Source organism: Oryx dammah, unplaced genomic scaffold (assembly GCF_014754425.2).
Source record: "Oryx dammah isolate SB20612 unplaced genomic scaffold, SCBI_Odam_1.1 HiC_scaffold_25, whole genome shotgun sequence".
In the NCBI taxonomy this organism is placed as follows: Eukaryota; Metazoa; Chordata; class Mammalia; order Artiodactyla; family Bovidae; genus Oryx; species Oryx dammah.
The window spans coordinates 59173156-59192967 of record NW_024070209.1 but is presented as its reverse complement, the minus strand read 5'-3'; the positions used below and the strand labels follow the sequence as shown (position 1 = coordinate 59192967).

Below are 19812 nucleotides of genomic sequence, written 5' to 3'. Positions count from 1 at the left end.
CTGTTGTATAGGAAGTACAGATTTAGATCTTCAACTCCTTATTATACTTGCCTAAACGTAGATAGAAAATTGCTTGTGGATACTTCCATTAAAGTATGATCATGAAAAGGGGAATTTCATGCACTTTCCATTTTTAGGATATCAGTAAGGTTAAAGCCTCAGCGTAAAGCTTTTTGATCATCTGTGACCTACACCCATTGTGTTTAATAGTGATTCTGTCACTTAGTGTTACAGTATTAGGCAGAGTACTCAATTGTTCTTTCAACATCATTTTCTTGTGTATACAATAGGAACAATAATACCTATCTCATGGGCTTTATTGTGAGCATTTCATGGGCTAATATGATTGGCACATAATCAGAGCTTAATAAATATTAGCTACTATTTGTTATTATTGTCATTACAAGTAGTAATATTTGAGTTAATGATGAAATAGGGATGAGTGCTTCATCAGACTTTTTCTTAGACCTGACTGTTTGCCAGGCCTTTCAGAATTTAAGATGGTTGTTTAGGAGAATTACATATGCATACATATTCCTACTTTATTTCCTTTGCTTTTTGGTTCTTATCTTTATCCCATATGAGTATATGGTAATGTTTCTTTTTTATTTTATTTATATATTTATTTTTGACCATGCTATGTCTTTGTTGCTGTGCAGACTTTCTCCCTAACCCTAATCAGGGTTAGGGTTAGGGAGAAGTTAGGGTTAGTTGGGTTAGTTGTGGTGTGCAGGCTCCTCATTGCAGTGGTTTCCCTTTATTGTGGAGGACAGGCTCTTGGGCGTGCTGGCTTCAGTAGTTGTGGCATGTGGGCTCAGTGGTTGCAGCTCCTGGCCTGGTGCACAGGCTCAATTGTTGTGGTGCATGGGTTTAGTTGCTCCATAGAACGTGGGATCTTCCTCAAGCAGAGATTGAAACCATGTCCCCTGCATTGGCAGGTAAATCCTTACCACTTAGCCACCAGGGAAACCCTGATAATGTTTCTTAGTCTTGGCAGTATTGATGGCTTGGGCCATGTAGTTTTGTGTTTTGGATTTACAGCAGTGTGAATGCTGTCCTGTGCATTGTAGCATGGATGTTTAGCAGCATCCCTAGCCTGTGTCCCTGTATACTAGAGGCATCTCCTATATTGTGATTACCAGAAATTGTTTCTAGACATTTCCTGGATGTCCCCTTGGCCTTCTGATTGAAGACCACTGGTTATGGTCTGACATTACAGAAATGCATGTTCATAGTTTTCCCTAGGACATACTGAAGACAAAGCAGTTAGTTCATAAAAACAATGTGGGTAGCATATTCAGTTTGGCACATTTTGAATTTCTTTTAGTGTTCACACCAGCCCTCACCTGAAAAGACCTAATGATTTAATTTTTTATGTTAGTCATTTCCATATTCTCTGTGTATGGTAACCACTTGTGAAAGTCCCCCAGTTAATACCAACCAAATCTGGATTGCAACTTTAAATTGAAATTTTTTTTCCTGGTAGTTGTTTGATTCTGCAGTGGTTGAACAAAAGTAAATAAAATTTGAGGTTTTACTTTAAGATCTGAGTTTATAAAATAATTCTAACAGTAAGTTTTACTGATTTTTCTCTAAAATTATTCCCTTTGAAGTTGTTTTAGTGAAGTGTTGATCGACCAGATATTATGTGGATATAATGTAAAGTTAATACATAGTGCTGACCTTATGGGCTTTTATATTTTGTAAAGCTGTCAGTATCTCATAGTGTTAACAAACAAAATGTAGCTTCATTCTTGAACTTGTGCCAAATGTTTTGAGAGAGATTTTTTGTGAATCACAGTGTGTGTTTAAATTGTAATTGCTAACTTTATGCTGCTCTTCTCTGTGTTACAGTCATATGGTTGATGATATGCTCAGTGCAGATGATGTCAGTTGTAGTAGCTCCCAGGTCAGTGCAAAATCAGAAAAAAATATGGCTGATTTTGATGGTGAAGAATCTGGGTGTGAAGAGGAGCTAGTTCAGATTAATTCACATGCAGAGCTAACATCTCATCTCCAACAACATCTTCCCAATTTAGCATCTATTTACCATGAACATCTTAGTCAAGGTAAGGTTCTGTATTAAGTAAAATGTATTCCTTTATTTAAAATGAATATAACATATTGTTAAAAGGGATCAATAGTTGATGTTTTTATACTTCATTGTTTTTGCCAAATAACTTTCATGTTACAGTTTTTTTTTTTTTTTTACAAAGAAATGAAATTATTGTGAATGGTCCATTATGAATATGAAGGCTAGAGTTCCACCAAGAGATATTTAATAAGGAAAGGCAATTAAAAAATAATATGTAAAATTATAGCTTTGTATTTGAGAAAATGTATGGCTATATTGAGTTTCCCTGGTGGTTCAGATGGTAAAACCGTGTGCCTACAATGCAGGAGACCCGGGTTCAATCCCTGGGTCGAGAAGATCTCCTGGAGAAGGAAATGGCATTCCAATCCAGTATTCTTGCCTGGAAAATCCCATGGATAGAGGAACCTGGTAGGCTACAGTCCACGGGGTTGCAAAGAGTCGGACACGACTGAGCAACTTCACTTTCACTGTGGCTATATTAGATTTTATATTCCGGAAGCTTAAGACTTAAAAGTAGGCGATTACACAGAATTTCATATTGTATGGTTCCATTTATATCAAATAACTAAGATACATGGTTAGTGGTTCCCTGTGGGTAGGGGGAGTTGGGGGAAATAAGAGAGGGGGTGACTGATAAAGGGTAAGGTGTTTCTTTTATCTGGGGTGACAAAAATGTTCAAAAAATGATGTTCTAGTCACTTTAAAATTAATCTTAAAAAAAGTGATAGGACACGACCAAACTTGAATGAATGGAGATTAGAGGTCGTTTAAGAATAGTGGAAAATGAAGGAAGAAAGGGAGAAGTTAGGAGGGAAAACAGTTATAGAATTGGCAATGTCAAGGTCAGTATTCAACCTCTTGCTTGGTTACACACCATCAACACTTGCTAGCCTAGGAAAAATAGGTTTTGGGATGCCAGTAAATGATAAACTAAGTACAAGCTGATAGATTAGGTATATGCTGTTAATGCCATGATTAGACTTAGAGATGCAATTAGTGAATCTTGGAAACAACTTTCTAATTTCAGATGTTACTTGCATAGGATCTAGATAAGGTTACTTCAGGATTTTGGGGGATTGGGAATGTGGGAGGCATGCCTCATAGCCTGCAGGATCTCAGTTACCCATCCAGGGACCAAACCTGGGGTCTCAGCAGTGAGTGCAGAGTCCTAACCACTGGACAGCTAGAGAATTCCCTGTTCTGACATTTTTGTTGTGTTATTGTGGTTGTTGAGAAATAAATGGGTTAAGATTGAGCTCAGTTGAATTAGATACCGTATTTATTAATTTTTTTGCCATTCTTCTATTATAAAGAATTCTTCCAACACAGAAAGACAATTTAAAAATGGGTGAAAGATGTGAGTAGTTAATTTTGTTTATACATAAATGAAGATATAGAAATGGTCAGTAAATACATGAAAAGATACTCAAGATTGATAGTCATCTGGGAAATGCAAATTAAAACCACAATGAGATAATTCTACTCACTTGGGATGGGTAAAAAGTTAAGGACTTAATGCTATCAAATAACGCTAAAGATGGAGAGCAACTAAAACTCTCATACAGTGCTGTCAAGGAGCATAGAATAGTACAGCCAGTTTAGAGTACTGTTTTATCAGTTTCTTACAAAGTTAAATTTGTACTTACCATGTGACTCTGGAATTCCTATTCTACATATTTTACCCACGATAAATGAAAACATATGTCCACAAAAAGAGTTGTACATGAGTGATAACTGGTTCATTTACGAACCTCAACTGGAATTAACTGGTAGATAAACAAATTGTTGTATATTCACACAATGGAATAAAAAGGAAACAGCTACTGATACATTCAACACCATAGATGAATGTAAGCTACTGATACATTCAACACCATAGATGAATGTAAAAAACATTCTAAGTGAATAAAGCTAGACAGAAGAGTACATACTATATATTATTTATGTGCACTTCTAAAATTTCTTAAAGTGGTTTGCAGTGGTTGATGTCTATTCAATGGTTGGTGGTGGGGACTGATTGTAAAAGGACAGAAGAGACCTTTTGGGGGTGATAGAAGTGTTCTGTATCTGATTTTATATTTACATTGTATTTTAATAAAATTAATTTTAAAAAGCAAATAGCAGAACAGACAAACCAAAAAAAAAAACAAACCAAACTTAAAAAGTCAAGCTACAAACTGGGAGAATACTTACAAATCATGTATCTATGGCTTGTATCCAGACCATATAAGAACTTTTACCTTACAACTCAGGAGTAAGACAACCTAATTAAAAATTGGGAGTTGATTTATTTCACCATAGTAGGTATACAAGTGGCTTAATAAGCACATGAAAAGATGCTTAGCATCATTAGTCATTAGAGAAATTCAAATAAAAAAGATTCTACTACATACCTATGAGAATGGCTAAAATTAAAAAGAAGGACCATAGCTGTGTATCAGGGAGAATTTGGAGGAACAGTAACTGGTGGTACAACCGCTTTGGAAAACAATTTGACAGTTTCTTCAAATTTTAAACGTACATGTGTTTATGTGTTTACCTTATGATCCCACAATTCTAAATATTTACCCAAAAGAAAAGAAAGCATGTGTGTACAAAGACTGGTTGCATCAATGTTAATGGTAGCACTGCTCATATTAGACAATATTGGAAACTTCAAACTGTCATTAATTGTTAGATATATAAACAGAATAATATTTTCATATGATGGACTTGTAATTGTTCTGTAATTAAAAGGACCACACTACCGATAGGTACTTCAACGTGGACAAACCTCTAAAAACACTGTGCTAAGTGAACAAAGTCAGACATAAGACTGTACATGCATATTGTATAATTTCATTTATATGAAATTTCTAGAAAATGCTAATTTGTGGGAATAGAAAAACAGACTAGGGCTTGGGAATGGGCTCAGGGATTAAACATAATTAAGTATGAGGGAATGTTTTAAGATGGTGAAAGTGTTCTAAAACCCTATTCTAGTGGTGGTTGCATAATTCTCATTTTATGAAATCAATGTACGTGTACAGTTTAAGAGGAAAATTTCATGTAAAGCTGCTAAAAAAGAAGCAATTTTGCTTAATATAACAGAGCTAGGGAGAATTATTTACTAGAATTTTTGAATTTAATTGAATGTTTTGAATAAATTGTCTGCCTACAATGTGGAAGAGCCGGGTTCAGTCCCTGGGTTGGGAAGATCTCCTGGAGAAAGAAATGGCAACCCACCTCAGTATTCTTGCCTGGAAAATCCCATGGATGGAGGAGCCAGGTAGGCTACAGCCCATGGGGTCACAAAGAGTCGGACATGACTGTGTGACTTAACTTTCACTTTCTCAATTCAAAAAAGTGTTTAGATATAAGACACTTAACAGAGTTATGTTCCATGGCTATATAGTTAATTCAGTTAGTGTTAGTTGCTCAGTTGTGTCTAACTCTTTATAATCTGTGGACTTTACCCCGCCAGTCTCCTCTCTCCATGAAATTCTCCAGGCGAGAATATTGGAGTGGGTAGCCATACCCTTTTCCAGGGGATCTTTCTGACCCAGGGATCAAACCCTCTCCTGTATTGCAGGCAGACTCTTTACCATCTGAGCCATCAATAGTAATTTTTATGTTTAATTTGGGTTTCAGGTATTTGTATGCAGTTCTCTTGACATGAGGAAAACATTAAACAACAATACTTAATAGAGCAGAGGCTATGAAATAGTGAAGAGACTATGAAAACTCTTCACTTCAGTAGTATCAAACTAAACAATACTATTCTCTCACTTACAAAGCAACTATTGTAATAATCTTGTTTTTATCTTGTGATGTAAGAAAAGATTTATCATTATACTTCACTTTGAATTTGTTGTTTTTATGAATGCTGTAATTCACTTTACAATTTCAGTCAGCTGCATTCCTCTATAGTGTGGTATATTTTGCCCCTCAGGACCTGCAGTTCATAAACATCAATTCAGCAGTAATGCTGTGACAGACATTAATTTGGATAACGTTTGCAAGAAAGGAAACACTTTGTTGTGGGATATAGTCCAGGATGATGATGCAGTAAGTTATTTAATAAAGCCAAAAGACTACAAAATTACAGCAGAATGCAATCAGTATAAGTAGTAACTTAATGTATGTACATTCTTTTTTGTAGGTTAATCTTTCTGAAGGATTAATAAATGAAGCAGAGAAACTTCTCTGTTCCTTAGTATGTTGGTTTACAGATAGACAGATTCGAATGAGATTCATCGAAGGTTGCCTTGAAAATTTAGGAAACAACAGGTAAATAGGAATTGAAAGTTTTTTACATGGTAATCATATTCATAATTAATATACCATTATTGGCCTTAAAAATTTTTTTTAAGTAGTCGTGGTTTTTGTATTAAACTCTTTCCCCCTACAGTGTTCATATGTTATCACTTGGTCTTGGTTATTTCAACACATTTTGGCACTCTTGATTAGATCCCCTCCAACAGAAATAAGGGAATAATAATACTGTCTCCTTGATTTTGGGAATGATGGTGATTATTTTCAGATTGAAGTTAAATATTCTTGAGCTATTATATATAAAGGAAGCTAAATAGGATAAGTAAAATTAAACAACTAAGCTGAAATACATACATTTTGATAATGGCATTTTTCTTCCTTTGGAGTGGATTTTTTGACTTCTGTGGTGCATAGAGAATTAGATTAGTGTTTTTTATCTGGCTTGAATTCTGTATATTTGTATACTTCTTATTGGGGCTCAAATTATTACAAATTTCTTGATTTTCAGTTCTGCTTATTGATACAGTTTCCAGTTTCCCTTGTCTTATACCGCTTCGATAATATTGTTTCATTCTCTTTCATAGTGAATTCAGTTATTAATTGAACATATTAACATTTTCATCTTAACCTCTGCTCAGGCTCAATATAAATGTCTAATTTTATTGAATATTTAACTATGTAAAAAAATATTTTTTGACCTAATTGAATTAGAAGAAATATATTCAATATTTTCTACTTTTGGTCTTTAAAGGTCTATAATTTGAACAGTCACAGTAGAAAAATTGCTTATTCATGCAGGTGTAAGAAACTACTAATAGGTCCCTGTTAGTGGATCAGTAGCCTCATTCAACATGTATTTAAAAGGAACACTTTTAATGGGTGGATGATATTTCATAATTTATATACATATTACAGAAGTTAATTTTAAAATGTTAATTGTCTTTTAATAGTTTCCTTGAAGCTTCTGAACAGGTTTTTAAGTTGTATCAATTTTTATTCCCCATATGTGCATCTGCATATTGTATGGCCCAGCAATTCCACTGCGAAGTGTGTGCCTTACAATAATACATCCAGATGGTCACCAAAAGACACATTCAAGGATGTTCATAAAAACATTATTCAAATTAACTATTCTTTGTACTGCTGTCCACATGCCAAAAACAGAATAAGAAGGAAAAATTAAATTGTGAACTGTTTGTTAAATAAAATGTTTATAACAGTAGCAATGAAAGAACTACAACTGCAAGGAAGGGTGTGGTTGAATCTCACAAACATAATGTTGAGTGAAGGAAGCCATATATAAAAAGGCTTATTTCTATTACTCTCGTTATGTAGAGTTTAAAAACAGAAAAGCTATTTAATAGTTGGGATCATGGTTACTCTTGAGTTGTCAGTGACTGGAAAGGGGGCTCTTCCCAAAGCTTCTGGGATGCTGGTGAGGATTTCTTTCTTAATGTGGGTACATATTACATGTTTACCTCCTCATTTTGAATTGTCACTTAGGTTTATACATGTTTTTACATGAATGTTACACTTAAATATAAAAAGCTATGTGAAAGAGGAAATATCATGTAGCCTTTAAGTCATAGATTTTCAAAAGTTGTATAATAATATGGGCATATACTCACAGGCCCATTTGTTTTTAATAAAAAGATTATAAGCAATATGTGAGGCTGTAGAGTAGTTACTTCTAGGAGGATTCAGTTATTATTATTATTTTTTTTTCTTCTTTATGCTTTTCTATTCCAGTTTTTCCATAATGAAGCACTTTTTCTCCAAGGGTATCTTAACAGAGACGGAAGGAAAATTGTGTATAAAACTATGGAAAATTGCCAACTTGAATTTTTAGTAAGCTTTAATTTGTTCAGTCCCAAATAACTTGAAAAGATGAAGCATTTTCATTTGTTGGAGGCAGTCCTATACCCCAGTTATAGTTACTTAATGGTGTTGAAAATATACTAAATATAACTATTATATTGATGTTAAATTTGCCCTCAGAATTTACTCCTTAGAAGGTTGTTGTATTTTTTATTCTAGTCTTACTACTAATGTATCATATGTACCAATGCTTAGAGCATAGTAACATTTTTTAGCCTGCACATATACAGCATATCCAGTGTACACCAACTGAACTTACTGAAGTTATGCAAATTAAAAAATAATTAGTTTTGAACATCTTTTTAGAAAACCATTATTAGTTTCAGTTTCCTAATGAATCAGTGATTTTTAACTGGAGTGATTCTTTTCTCCCTTGACTGTATCAGTACTTGGAGATATCTTTGGTTGACACATTGATGAGTGGAATTGGAGATGTGACTTTGAGCCAGGGGTACTACTAAACATCCTTCAATACAGAGGACAGCCTTTTACAACACAGAATTGTGTGAAATGTCAGTAGTGACATCAGAGTCTAAGAAGTCCTAAACACAAGAATACTTTCTCCAAGCCTAACCCCCTGTTTTTGTCCTCTCTGTAGGAAAGGGTGTTAATAGGAAAGCTGTTCGTTATGTTGTAACAGATGGACCACTGCAACCTTTACTCATACACCATTTTCTGACATGTGACCCCAAAATCCCCACAGATGTCTATTTCTTGATAATGTCAACTTTTTACATACTTTACAGAGGTTTTATTTTTAAAAAATTTTCTTTGTGCTGACTTTGATTTTCTTTCTAGTTCCTCACTTGCTGTGGTTTATAGACCTTTCAGCAATTTTTTTTTTTTTTTTTTTGCTTTTCTGTGATCATATTACAGTTTATTTTACAGAATGAACTTATCTTTCTTTTGAACAGCAGTATGGCCTCATAACTTCTAAGGGGGCTTAGAGATCTGAAAAAGTCTTCCATAAATTGTCCATAATTCTGCCATTTATGTGGAACCCACCATAAACGCTTTAAAACATGTAGCATGTGACTTACGCACTTTTAGCCTTAGGCAGGTTGTTTTATAAGGATATAATGACATTTCAGTGGCACAGGAAGTTTAAAGTTATACACATAGTAGACTGGTTTGCAGAATGTTGTCATAAAGTGAGAGCATGAGGTGGACAGTAACTCCCACAATGAAAAGTCCATGACTTTCCAGCTTAGAATTTGTTACTTTGGGTCATTGAGATAACACTGCTGTCCAGTGAGTAGGGTGGAAGTAGGGGTTGAGTTGTAATCAGCCCCTTTGATGTTTTATGTTTATTAGAAGACAGGTGTTCACATTCTGTGCTGCCTAGCACAGAATCAGAATCTGTGCTACCTAGCAAGAATTGATTTGAGACTCTGGGAACCTGTCCGTTTTGTGCCTTTTTTTTTTTTTTTCCTATTCTTTTGCACTAGGTAGTTTAATCCATGTGTGAAATTTTTTGCCTTTGAATACATAAGTGAAAATTCTTGTACATATTAGGGATTTTTTTAAGAGGTTCATATAATTAAGAAATGGATGGTACTCTGTACTTTTATTTGGTTTTATTTTCTCTGTAAAGACAGTATTATATATAGTATTTCATGTTAACTGTTGGTTTATACTATAATTCAAAATGACTGAATAGCATTTTGTAGAACACACCAGTCTTCAAATATGGAGTCTAGGGAAAAAACATCCAAATGTGACTTTTTTAAACTGTGAAGCCCACCAGCAAATGTGTTTATTCTCCTAAGGCAGTGTAAAGTTGCATGGGTAATTCTTAGAGTCATATCACACTGTTGTTTAGTAATAAGCATCTGGTTACAACAAAAACTTGGAATCAAGCAAAGAACCAGAGCAGTTTTAAGATGATAGCATTTTTCCTGATTCTAAACTTAGTGCAGTGGTCCCTGGGTATCTGTGGGGCACTAGTTCCTGGATTCCTTTGCAGATAGCCAAATCTACAAGTGCTCAGGTCCTTCATATACAGTAGTGTAGGACAGTCAGCTCTCTGTATCCCCAGATAAGGAACCTGTGGATATGGAGAGCTAACTGTATCTTGTTATTCAGGACTGTTGTTCCTTTTTATCTTAAACCTGTTGTTGCCCAGGGTTGTGTGTTTTGATATTTAAAATTTTCACTCTTGGAAGAATTTGTGAAATTAAGTATGAATATAATTTATGTTTTTTGTAAGCAATGAAAACTATTTGGGCAAAAAAGTTGATAAGTCAAGGTAACATAGTTCTTACAGGAGAAGCACTATAACATTTTTAAAAAATTTAGAAAAGTTTTATTGGAGTGTGGTTGATGCACAATGTTGTGTTAGTTTCTGCTGTACAGCACAATAAGATTTTAATTGGAACGAGTTAATATATGTGTTCTTCCGAAGTTTCTGTTAAATATAAATTATTGTTGTCACTAAGTAAGTTAATTATGTTCATTGTAGAAACCTTGGAAAGTAAATTTAAACAATTTAGACTCTTAATAGTGTTGAATGCAAAAGAGGAAATAAGATTTTCAGAAGATAAACAACTGTTGCACAGTATAAGACTTGCTTTAATGAGCTATGGTATATCTAGTCTGTTTGTCTGTATATTTTAAAACTATTGAAATTACACTAGGCAAATAATTTTGGAATTTGCTTCTGTGATATTAGGTGAAATTTTCCTGTGTCCTTTTTTCGTTGTGTTATCTTACTGATTTTGTGCTTATAAAGTCAAAATAATGTATATGTATACATTCTAGTTTTTTATGTCTTAATTTTTGGGAAAAACTCTGCTAATGTTTCTGAAATTTTGACAAAAGATTTCAGATAAATAATCTAAAATTGAAACTGATTTCTCCTGATCCTCTATGGTCTATCTTCCCAAGCACCACTACTGTGCAACTTGTTGAAGAATATTAAAAATTTTAATATTTAAAAATATACTAAATATTTAAGTGTTTTTGAATATTTAAAGAATCTTTAATTTGCACTTACTAGATACCAGGCATTTACTCTCTTTATTTCTTCACTGTATGCTTATTGGCCATACCTTGAGACATGAGGATCTTTTCCCTCCAGAGATTGAATCTGTGCCCCTGCAGTGGAAGCCCAGTCTTAACTATTGGACCACTGGGGAAGTCCACTGTATATTCTTAAATATATACTAATGTCGTTTTGATCTTCTGACATTCTCCTAGCATGCTGTCTTCTGATAGTATTTTCTTCTTTGTACTTCAGAACTGTAATATAACATTGTACATTGTTGTTTTTCTTCCTTCCTTGAAAATCTTGCCTTTAAGTTCTTTGCTGGTTTGTTGTTTGAGGAAATATATACTCAGCACACACATATGTGGGGATTTTTAATGAATAAGACAGTCTGCTCACTTAAAGCATATTCTAGTGGTCGCATTAAATAAAGGAATATTCATTAGGTGATGATGATTGAATAAAAATTATAAAGGAGTCAATAAAGAGGTTCGTGGAGCACTGGGAAGGTGTTATTTAATTATTGAGTTGTCAAGGTCATCGTTTCTGTTGACAGTTGAAGGAACCTTAATACAGTGGGGGAAGGAATCCTTCGAGTAGATATTTAGGTAAAGAGCATTTCAGGCATAGGCAATAGCAAAGGCCCTGAGGCAGGAATGTGCTTGTGTGTGCTGATGGAACAGCTCAAGGAGGATGGGAAGGAAAAGAGGTTACACTGATAGAAGAAATGGGGACAGATCACATATGGCTTTGTAATCAAATTTAAGTACTTTGGATTTTATTTAGAAACATGAAATTTTGCAGTTTCCTCCTGCTTAGCGTTTACCATGATTTTCCTCCTATTCAGAAGTGTAGCCCTGTATACTAATACTCCTGGTACTCCTCTTGAAAAGAGTAGGCATTTTTGAGGACTGACTTATACTCCATATTTGTTAGTAGGGTGCCAAATTAAAAAAAATAATAATTCTTTCATGAAGCAATACTGCTCCTAAGCTTAAAAATAAAATAAATTCAGTGACTTATTAAAGTTTGTTGTGCTTCTTTGAAGGCTCATGGAAGCAGCCTTCTTGCCTACTAGGAATTCTGGGATTTGTGTATCAGTGTGTTCCCTGTCCCCCTTTTCTTCCAGAAGATAGACATACTCAGATCTTCTTGAGGTCTTTGAGTGATTTCATGTTGTCTTTTGGCTCCTTAATTCTTGAGGTTTATGGTGTGCTTCTGTTATTAACATTGCTCATAACGCAGTGATTGTCAGTTTAGATACAGTCTATATTAAGTGAGAAATAGGGGGAAAGTGATAATTTATGTAGTTTGAAAAGTGTTCTCTATATTTATTGTTTGTGATCCACAAACCAACAGTTTGAGTATCACTTGTGAGCTTATTAGAAATGCAATTCTGAACCTACCCCAGACCTACTGGATCAGAGTTTGCATTTTAAGACTAAACTTTGAGAAGCCCTGCTCTAGATAATTGACTCAACCTGCTGCTTCTTGTTTTCCTTGATTAAATCCTGAGAAACACCTATAACTGTTAAAAGAAAACTTCCATTAAAAAATTTTATATTTAAAAGTGCTTCACTTTTCTTTTATACTCAGATATTTATATAGTATATTTTACTTTAAATTTTTGGATTGAATTTTTTAAAACTTAGATTTCTGGCCACAGTGGATAATAAGCTGATACTTTAGAGAAAAAGCTCTAATGTTTGCATAAAAGCATCTGTAAAATTCATTAACTCTTTTTGTGTTTGATTTTAAATGACTGAATTTTTGTTAAGAGCTAGAATTAGTGATAATAGTTAAAATTATTTTTTTCTATAAATACCTGTTTTTGTTATTTCAGATCAGTAGTAATTTCACTTCGTCTTCTTCCAAAACTCTTTGGTACCTTTCAGCAGTTTGGGAGCAGTTATGATACACATTGGATTACAATGTAAGTAAATAAAAGAAAGTATTCATTTTCAAGACTTTTTCCAATCATAATTCTCAAGGTTTTTGAGTAACTTACTAGCTGTTAATTTGTACAAGGAAAATTTGAATTTTGCATAATTCAAATGTTTTCTTAGATTTTTGAGGTGCTATCTCTGCCACTTAGCACCATTAGAGATTATATATACCCCTGTCAATAGGAAATCTGACCTTTGTATTCATTGTAGCTTGAGAAAAATAGTGTAGCAATTAATTCTTTAATTTTCAGGTAAAGATTTTTTAGTGTGTTTGATCATGGCAGAAGACTCCTGAAGAGGATCCACATGTTAAGCATTCTAGGATGCTTTTAATTTTTATCCATTATTGGAATTGGTGTAGACATTACATCATGTTAGGAATAATCTTGAAACCACTGTGTTACTCTTTTACATATATAGAGAACTTATGATTAATGTTAAAGAATTCTTTCAACAATAGTGTGCTGTTGATGTGATATGATTTAATATTTGAGAAAATTCTGGAGAAAGTTCACTATCATGAGCACTTCATTAACCTCTGAGAATGTGTAACTTGCTTAACACAAAAATAGCCTTTCTGGAGAGATTTCAGAAACTTTAAAATTTAGGAAAAATTAGGCCTGTTGAAGGATTTATTTATGAAATCATGTAGGATGGAATTTTATCTAATTCCTTCTCAAATCTAAGATTAGCTGGTAGGAATACTTTCTTTCAAAATGAGTATGATTTTAAAAATTCGTAGACATCTAATACGGGAAGCTCCTCTGGAGCAGGGAATGGCAGTCCACTCCCGTATTCTTGCCTGGAGAATACCACGGACAGAGAAACCTAGCGGGCTACGGTCGTGGGGCCACAAAGAGTCAGATGTGAATGCATAGCTAATACACACACAAATAAGATGAAATTAGTTCTTCTGAGTTACAGTCCTTACTGTTTATTTTTCTTTTAATAGGGTATCTGTTTGACCTGAACCTCTATAACTGTTTTTTAAAAAGCATCTTAGAAAAGCTCTTTCTTTGATTAATTTTTACAGTGTGATCCTAGTGACAATTCTATTTGTGAGTGCAAGGAGGGTCTTTGAGATGCTGGACAGAAGAGTAGGGGAAAGCATTTAGCATCCTTGAAGTACAAGAGTAGCAGGACTTTTATTTCATTTACTCTTCTTTTAGTTTTTAAATGGCCAAATTAACAAAATTCAAAAGCATTAAAGTGATTCAGTTGTAGCTCACCTGTGCAAGTTGGTATTGCAGTCATTTGAGGACGTTTATATTAAGGAGTAACAGAGGCTAACATTCTAATGGAAGTGGGAAGCTCTGAATATTCAGTTACTTATCAGGTATATTGGGGCTTCCTGGTAACCCAGATGGTAAAGAATTGCCTGGGTTGGGAAGATCCCCTGGAGAAGGGAATGGCTACCCACTCCAGTGTTCTTGCCTGGAGAATTCCATGGACAGAGGAGCCTGGTGGGCTATAGTTCATGGGGTTGCAAAGAGTTAGACTCAGCTGAGTGACTAACACTGCTTACTTATTTATCAAGTATATTGAGTTGAAACCCTTTTAGCTTGTTCTTTGTGTACTGTGTGCTCAGTCACCAATTCCTCCTCCAGGGGATCTTCCCAACCCAGGGATTGAACCAGAGTATCCTGTGTCTTCTGCATTGACCGGTGGATTTTTAACCACTGAGCCACCTATGAAACCCCTAGCTTGTTCCTTATTTAAATATAAATAAGCTCTGTTAATTCTAATGTGAGACTGGTGTCCTTAATCTTACTGGGTGGATCACTTAAAAGTTTAACTCTGAGCTCCTGCAGTTAATTGGCATCAATAATAGCAAAAACTTGCACTTCGTGTGAGTCTATTATATGCAGTAGCACTCAGCATTTGATTTGATATGTATATCTCTTAAACTCTTAGGGCCCATATTTTAAAATTGGAAACTATCTCTGATCATCTTAGTAAATCTTCAGGTAACCTACAAATTGACAGGCTGGCATGGACTGTATTGTACTGTTTTATAAAATATTAACTCATGTTAGTCATTTATTTAGCATTTGACCAGACATTTTATCCCCTTCACAGAGACTGAATATTTTGAGATTTAAATGCAATGATACTATAACTTCATAAAAATTAAGGGGCACTATAGTGTTTTTTCCTGTTCTAGAATAGATTTATCTCACCCTGTGCCTCTGAAATTATTTTTTCTTTTAATTGGTTCAGGTGGGCAGAAAAAGAACTGAACATGATGAAGCTTTTCTTTGATAATTTGGTATACTATATTCAAGCTGTAAGAGAAGGCAGACAAAAGCATGCACTGTAAGTATACTTTAACTAGGTAAGGTATGTGTAAGTCTTGATTGTCTTTCCTTTGAAAGATAAGATAATTTTTCAGTTTTCCATTCCTTTTTTTTTCCCGTATAATAAATATAATGAAAAATTTAGTTATAAAATTATAAGAGGGCGTTTCTTTTTTAATATGACTTTTATAAGGTTATTTTTATAATGCTTAACCTTAGGGAAATAGATTTATCTTCACTATTGAGTTCTTTTCATAAGGCAGTGTTTTCAGGAATCAAAAGTAAATACTTTTTTCAGAAGTCACCAGTGTCTTTGTATTAGGGCATTCTAAATATAATATAATTTAATATTATTTTAAATAATCCAGTTGTGCATGTGACTGGTGATAGAAGCAAAGTCCAGTGCTGTAAAGAGCAATATTACATAGGAACCTGGAATGTTCCAGTCCATGAATCAAGGCAAATTGGAAGTGGTCAAATAGGAGATGGCAAGAGTTGAACAGCAACATTTTAGGAATCAGCAAACTAAAATGGACTGGAATGGGTGAATTTAACTCAGATGGGCAGGAATTTAACTACTGTGGACAGGAATCCCTTAGAAGAAATGGAGTAGCCCTCATGGTCAACAGAAAAGTCCGAAATGCAGTACTTGGTTGGAATCTGAAAAATGACAGAATGATCTCTGTTTGTTTCTGTGGTTACTCAATATCACGGTAATCCAAGCCTATGCCCCAACCAGTAATGCTGAAGAAGCTGAAGTTGAATGGTTCTATGAAGACGTACAAAACCTTCTAGAACTAACACCCAAAAAAGATGTCCTTTTCATTATAGGGGTCTGGAATGCACAAGAAACAACTGGAGTAACAGGCAAATTTGGCCTTGGAGTACAGAATGAAGCAGGGCAAAGGCTAACAGAGTTTTGCCAAGAGTGTGCACTTGTCATAAAAGACACCCTCTTCCAACAACACAAGAGAAGACTCTACACATGGACATCACCAGATGGTCAATACTGAAATCAGACTGATTATATTCTTTGCAGCCAAAGATGGAGAAGCTCTATACAGTCAGCAAAAACAAGACTGGGAGCTGATTGTGGCTCAGATCATGAACTCTTTATTGCCAAATTCAGACTGAATTTGAAGAAAGTAGGGAAAACCACTAGACCACTCAAATATGTCTGAATCTAATCCCTTACGATTATACAGTGGAAGTGAGAAATAGATTCAAGGGCTGAGATCTGATTCAGTGCCTGAAGAACTGTGGACAGAATTCATGACATTGTACAGGAGGCAGTGATCAAGACCATCCCCAAGAAAAAGAAATGCAAAAAAAAGCAAAATGGCTATCTGAGGAGGCCTTACAAATAGCTGTGAAAAGAAAAGAAGCGAAAAGCAAAGGAGAAAAGGAAAGACATTTGAATTGAATGCCACCCATTTGAATGCAGAGTTCCAAAGATTAGCAAGGAGTGATAAGAAAGCCTTCCTCAGTGATTAGGGACAAGAAATAGAGGAAGACAATAGAATGGGAAAGACAGACATCTCTTTAAGAAAATTAGAGATACTAAGGGAACATTTCATGCAAAGATGGGCTCAATAAAGGACAGAAATGGTAGGGACCTAACAGAAGCAGAAGATATTAAGAGGTGACAAGAATACACAGAAAAACTATACAGAAAAGATCTTCATGACCCAGATAATCACGATGGTGTGATCACTCATCTAGAGCCAACATCATGGAATGCAAAGTGTAGTGGGCCTTAGGAAGCATCACTATGAACAAAGCTAGTGGAGGTGATGGAATTCCAGTTGAGCTATTTCAAATCCTAAAAGATGATGCTGTGGAAGTGTTGCACTTAGTATGCCAGCAAATTTTGAAAACACTGCCGTGACCACAGACAGGAAAAGGTGTTTTCATTCCAATCCCAGAGAAAGGCGGTGCCAAAGAATGCTCAAACTACCATACAATGGCACTCATCTCACACGCTAGCAAAGTAATGCTCAAAATTCTCCAAGCCAGGCTTCAGCAATACATGAATTGTGAATTTCCAGATGTTCAAGCTGGATTTAGAAAAGGCAGAGGAACCAGAGATCAAATTGCCAACATCATTTGGGTTATCGAAAAAGCAAGAGAGTTCCAGAAAAACATTTATTTCTGCTTTATTGAATATACCAAAGCCTTTGACCATGTGGATCATGACAAACTCTGGAAAATTCTGAAAGAGATGGGAATACCAGACCACCTGACCTGCCTCTTGAGACATCTGTATGCAAGTCAGAAAGCAACAGTTAGAACTGGACATGGAACAATAGACTGGTTCCAAATCAGGAGGGGTACATCAAGGCTGTATACTGTCACCTTGCTTATTTAACTAACTTATATGCAGAGTACATCATGAGAAATGCTGGGCTAGAGGAAGCACAGGCTGGAATCAGGATTGCCGGGAAAAATATCAATAACCTCAGATATGCAGATGACACCACCCTTGTGGCAGAAAGTGAGGAGGAACTAAAAAGCCTCTTGATGAAAGTGAAAGAGGAGCGTGCAAAAGTTAACACAAGTACTTTGAACTTCAGAAAGGACACTGCAAGAGTAATGAAGCAAATATTCATCTTTTCTTTGCCAGTGTTAATATGAGACAGTAAAGAAAAATTAAGATATATCATGCAAACTCAATCTTTAGGAAAGCTTAACTTTAAACTTCAGTAGCAAATCTAGTGTAATTTTTGAAACCAGCTAACTTAAGGAAGCTTTTAGAATTTTGTACCTGCTTATGGATATTTAGAAATTGAATTAAGAGACTCTGTCTGCAAACTGGGATATAGATCATAGCTCAGAGTGGCTGCTGTCTTTTGTTGGCATGGTAATTTGGGCAATTCATCCCCAGCCAGCCTTTTGATTTGTAACATAAAAACTCATCATTGATTCAGTCTCCTTGATTGGGTACTCAGGTGCTGTGGGAACTAGAATGTTGTGATATCACAGTCACAGTTCAGTGTGCAGTTCACAGAGCTACTAAAGGAATCCTAAAATGCAAATCTGATCGTTACCCCTTATCTTTCCCCAGCATCCTTCTGCAGATAAGTGACTTTCTTGTCTGTCCATAACAGTATCAAACTCTTCTGACATTCAGGCTGACAGCAGTTTGGCCCCTGCTTCCCTCTTCAGACCCATCTCCTGCCTTTCCTGTACCACAGACCAACACTTGATTCTTAAAATGCCTTCCTTTGCAAATGCTGACAAACTGATTCCCAGAGAACCATGTGAACTTACCTACTTAACAAGCTTTCAAAGCAATTTTTACATTATACATTGAATTTTGTACATATGAATTACAGTTACTTAGATTTGAAATAACATTCAGAAGTGCTTATTTTGTATCAGCTGTTTTCTTTATGAATTATATTTATGGAAATGATATATCATTAACATTTCTTGTTTGAGGAACATAGTATTATCCCTGGAGGGACAGTGACAGTGAAACATGGAATTTCTAGATGGAAATGGATTAAATATTAAAATTAATGTACATATTACATAATTTTAAAATAACATTTCTTCTGGTCTTACCTACTTATCTAATTTGAAAGTTTGTCTTCTAATAATTTATAGATTTTTATATTATTAAATAACAATTTTTTCCTGTAACATTTGGCTTTGGCCCTTTTTTGTATATGTAGTTAAAGATATAATTTGAAATATTAAATAATTGAGTTCTTAAATGGAAATTTATTTATTTGGTACAATTTAAGATTAGGACCATTAGATCTTTAAAAATAATTAAGAGATAGGATCTCTCAGCTAATTATTTTAACGATTTTTTAAATGCAGGTACAGCCATAGTGCCGAAGTTCAGGTGCGACTTCAGTTCTTAACTTGTGTCTTTTCAACTCTGGGATCACCTGATCATTTCAGTAAGTTTTTAAATCAATATTTTAATAAGGTTTTAGATCTTCATTGATTCTTGAAAGAGTCAGTTAAATGTACTCATGCCTTTAGATTTCTGTGGTGATCAAATTATTCTCAGTACTAAATGTCCTATCTGTGTATGGCAATAGCAACCTGTCCCTGACATGTTCTTGTTTCAGTCTCTGAACGTGTCGGTTTCTTAATGAATGAATGACTCATTGCATGAACAAAATATTTGGGATAGGAGAACATATCATGTTAGAGTGACTATTTTTCTTTTTTCTAACCTTTGGTTAATAGAATATTCCTTTCACTCCAGTTGGAAACAGCCACTGTCTGTATATTATATCAGGGCTAATCTTATCCCAGATTTGTTGATTTCATAGGTGACAGAAATTTGGAGACACATTTAATTTAGATGAATCTCAAACTCAATTTCATTAATAATTA

The 19812-nt window shown here is 34.7% G+C and overlaps 1 protein-coding gene across 4 annotated transcripts in view; it reads left to right on the top strand.

Moving 5' to 3' along the window:
* USP34 (ubiquitin specific peptidase 34) overlaps positions 1 to 19812 on the top strand; it is a 219721-nt gene that overhangs the window by 91105 nt on the left and 108804 nt on the right. For all 4 annotated transcript variants that reach the window (XR_005718281.1, XM_040223999.1, XM_040223998.1 and 1 more), the window contains exons 16-21: positions 1855 to 2069; positions 6027 to 6142; positions 6237 to 6364; positions 13057 to 13146; positions 15380 to 15475; positions 19285 to 19367. Coding sequence is in view for 3 of the 4 variants with exons in the window: in XM_040223999.1 (XP_040079933.1) it covers positions 1855 to 2069; positions 6027 to 6142; positions 6237 to 6364; positions 13057 to 13146; positions 15380 to 15475; positions 19285 to 19367 (728 nt within the window). In the remaining variant the exon portion in view is untranslated. The remainder of the gene's footprint in view (positions 1 to 1854; positions 2070 to 6026; positions 6143 to 6236; positions 6365 to 13056; positions 13147 to 15379; positions 15476 to 19284; positions 19368 to 19812) is intronic.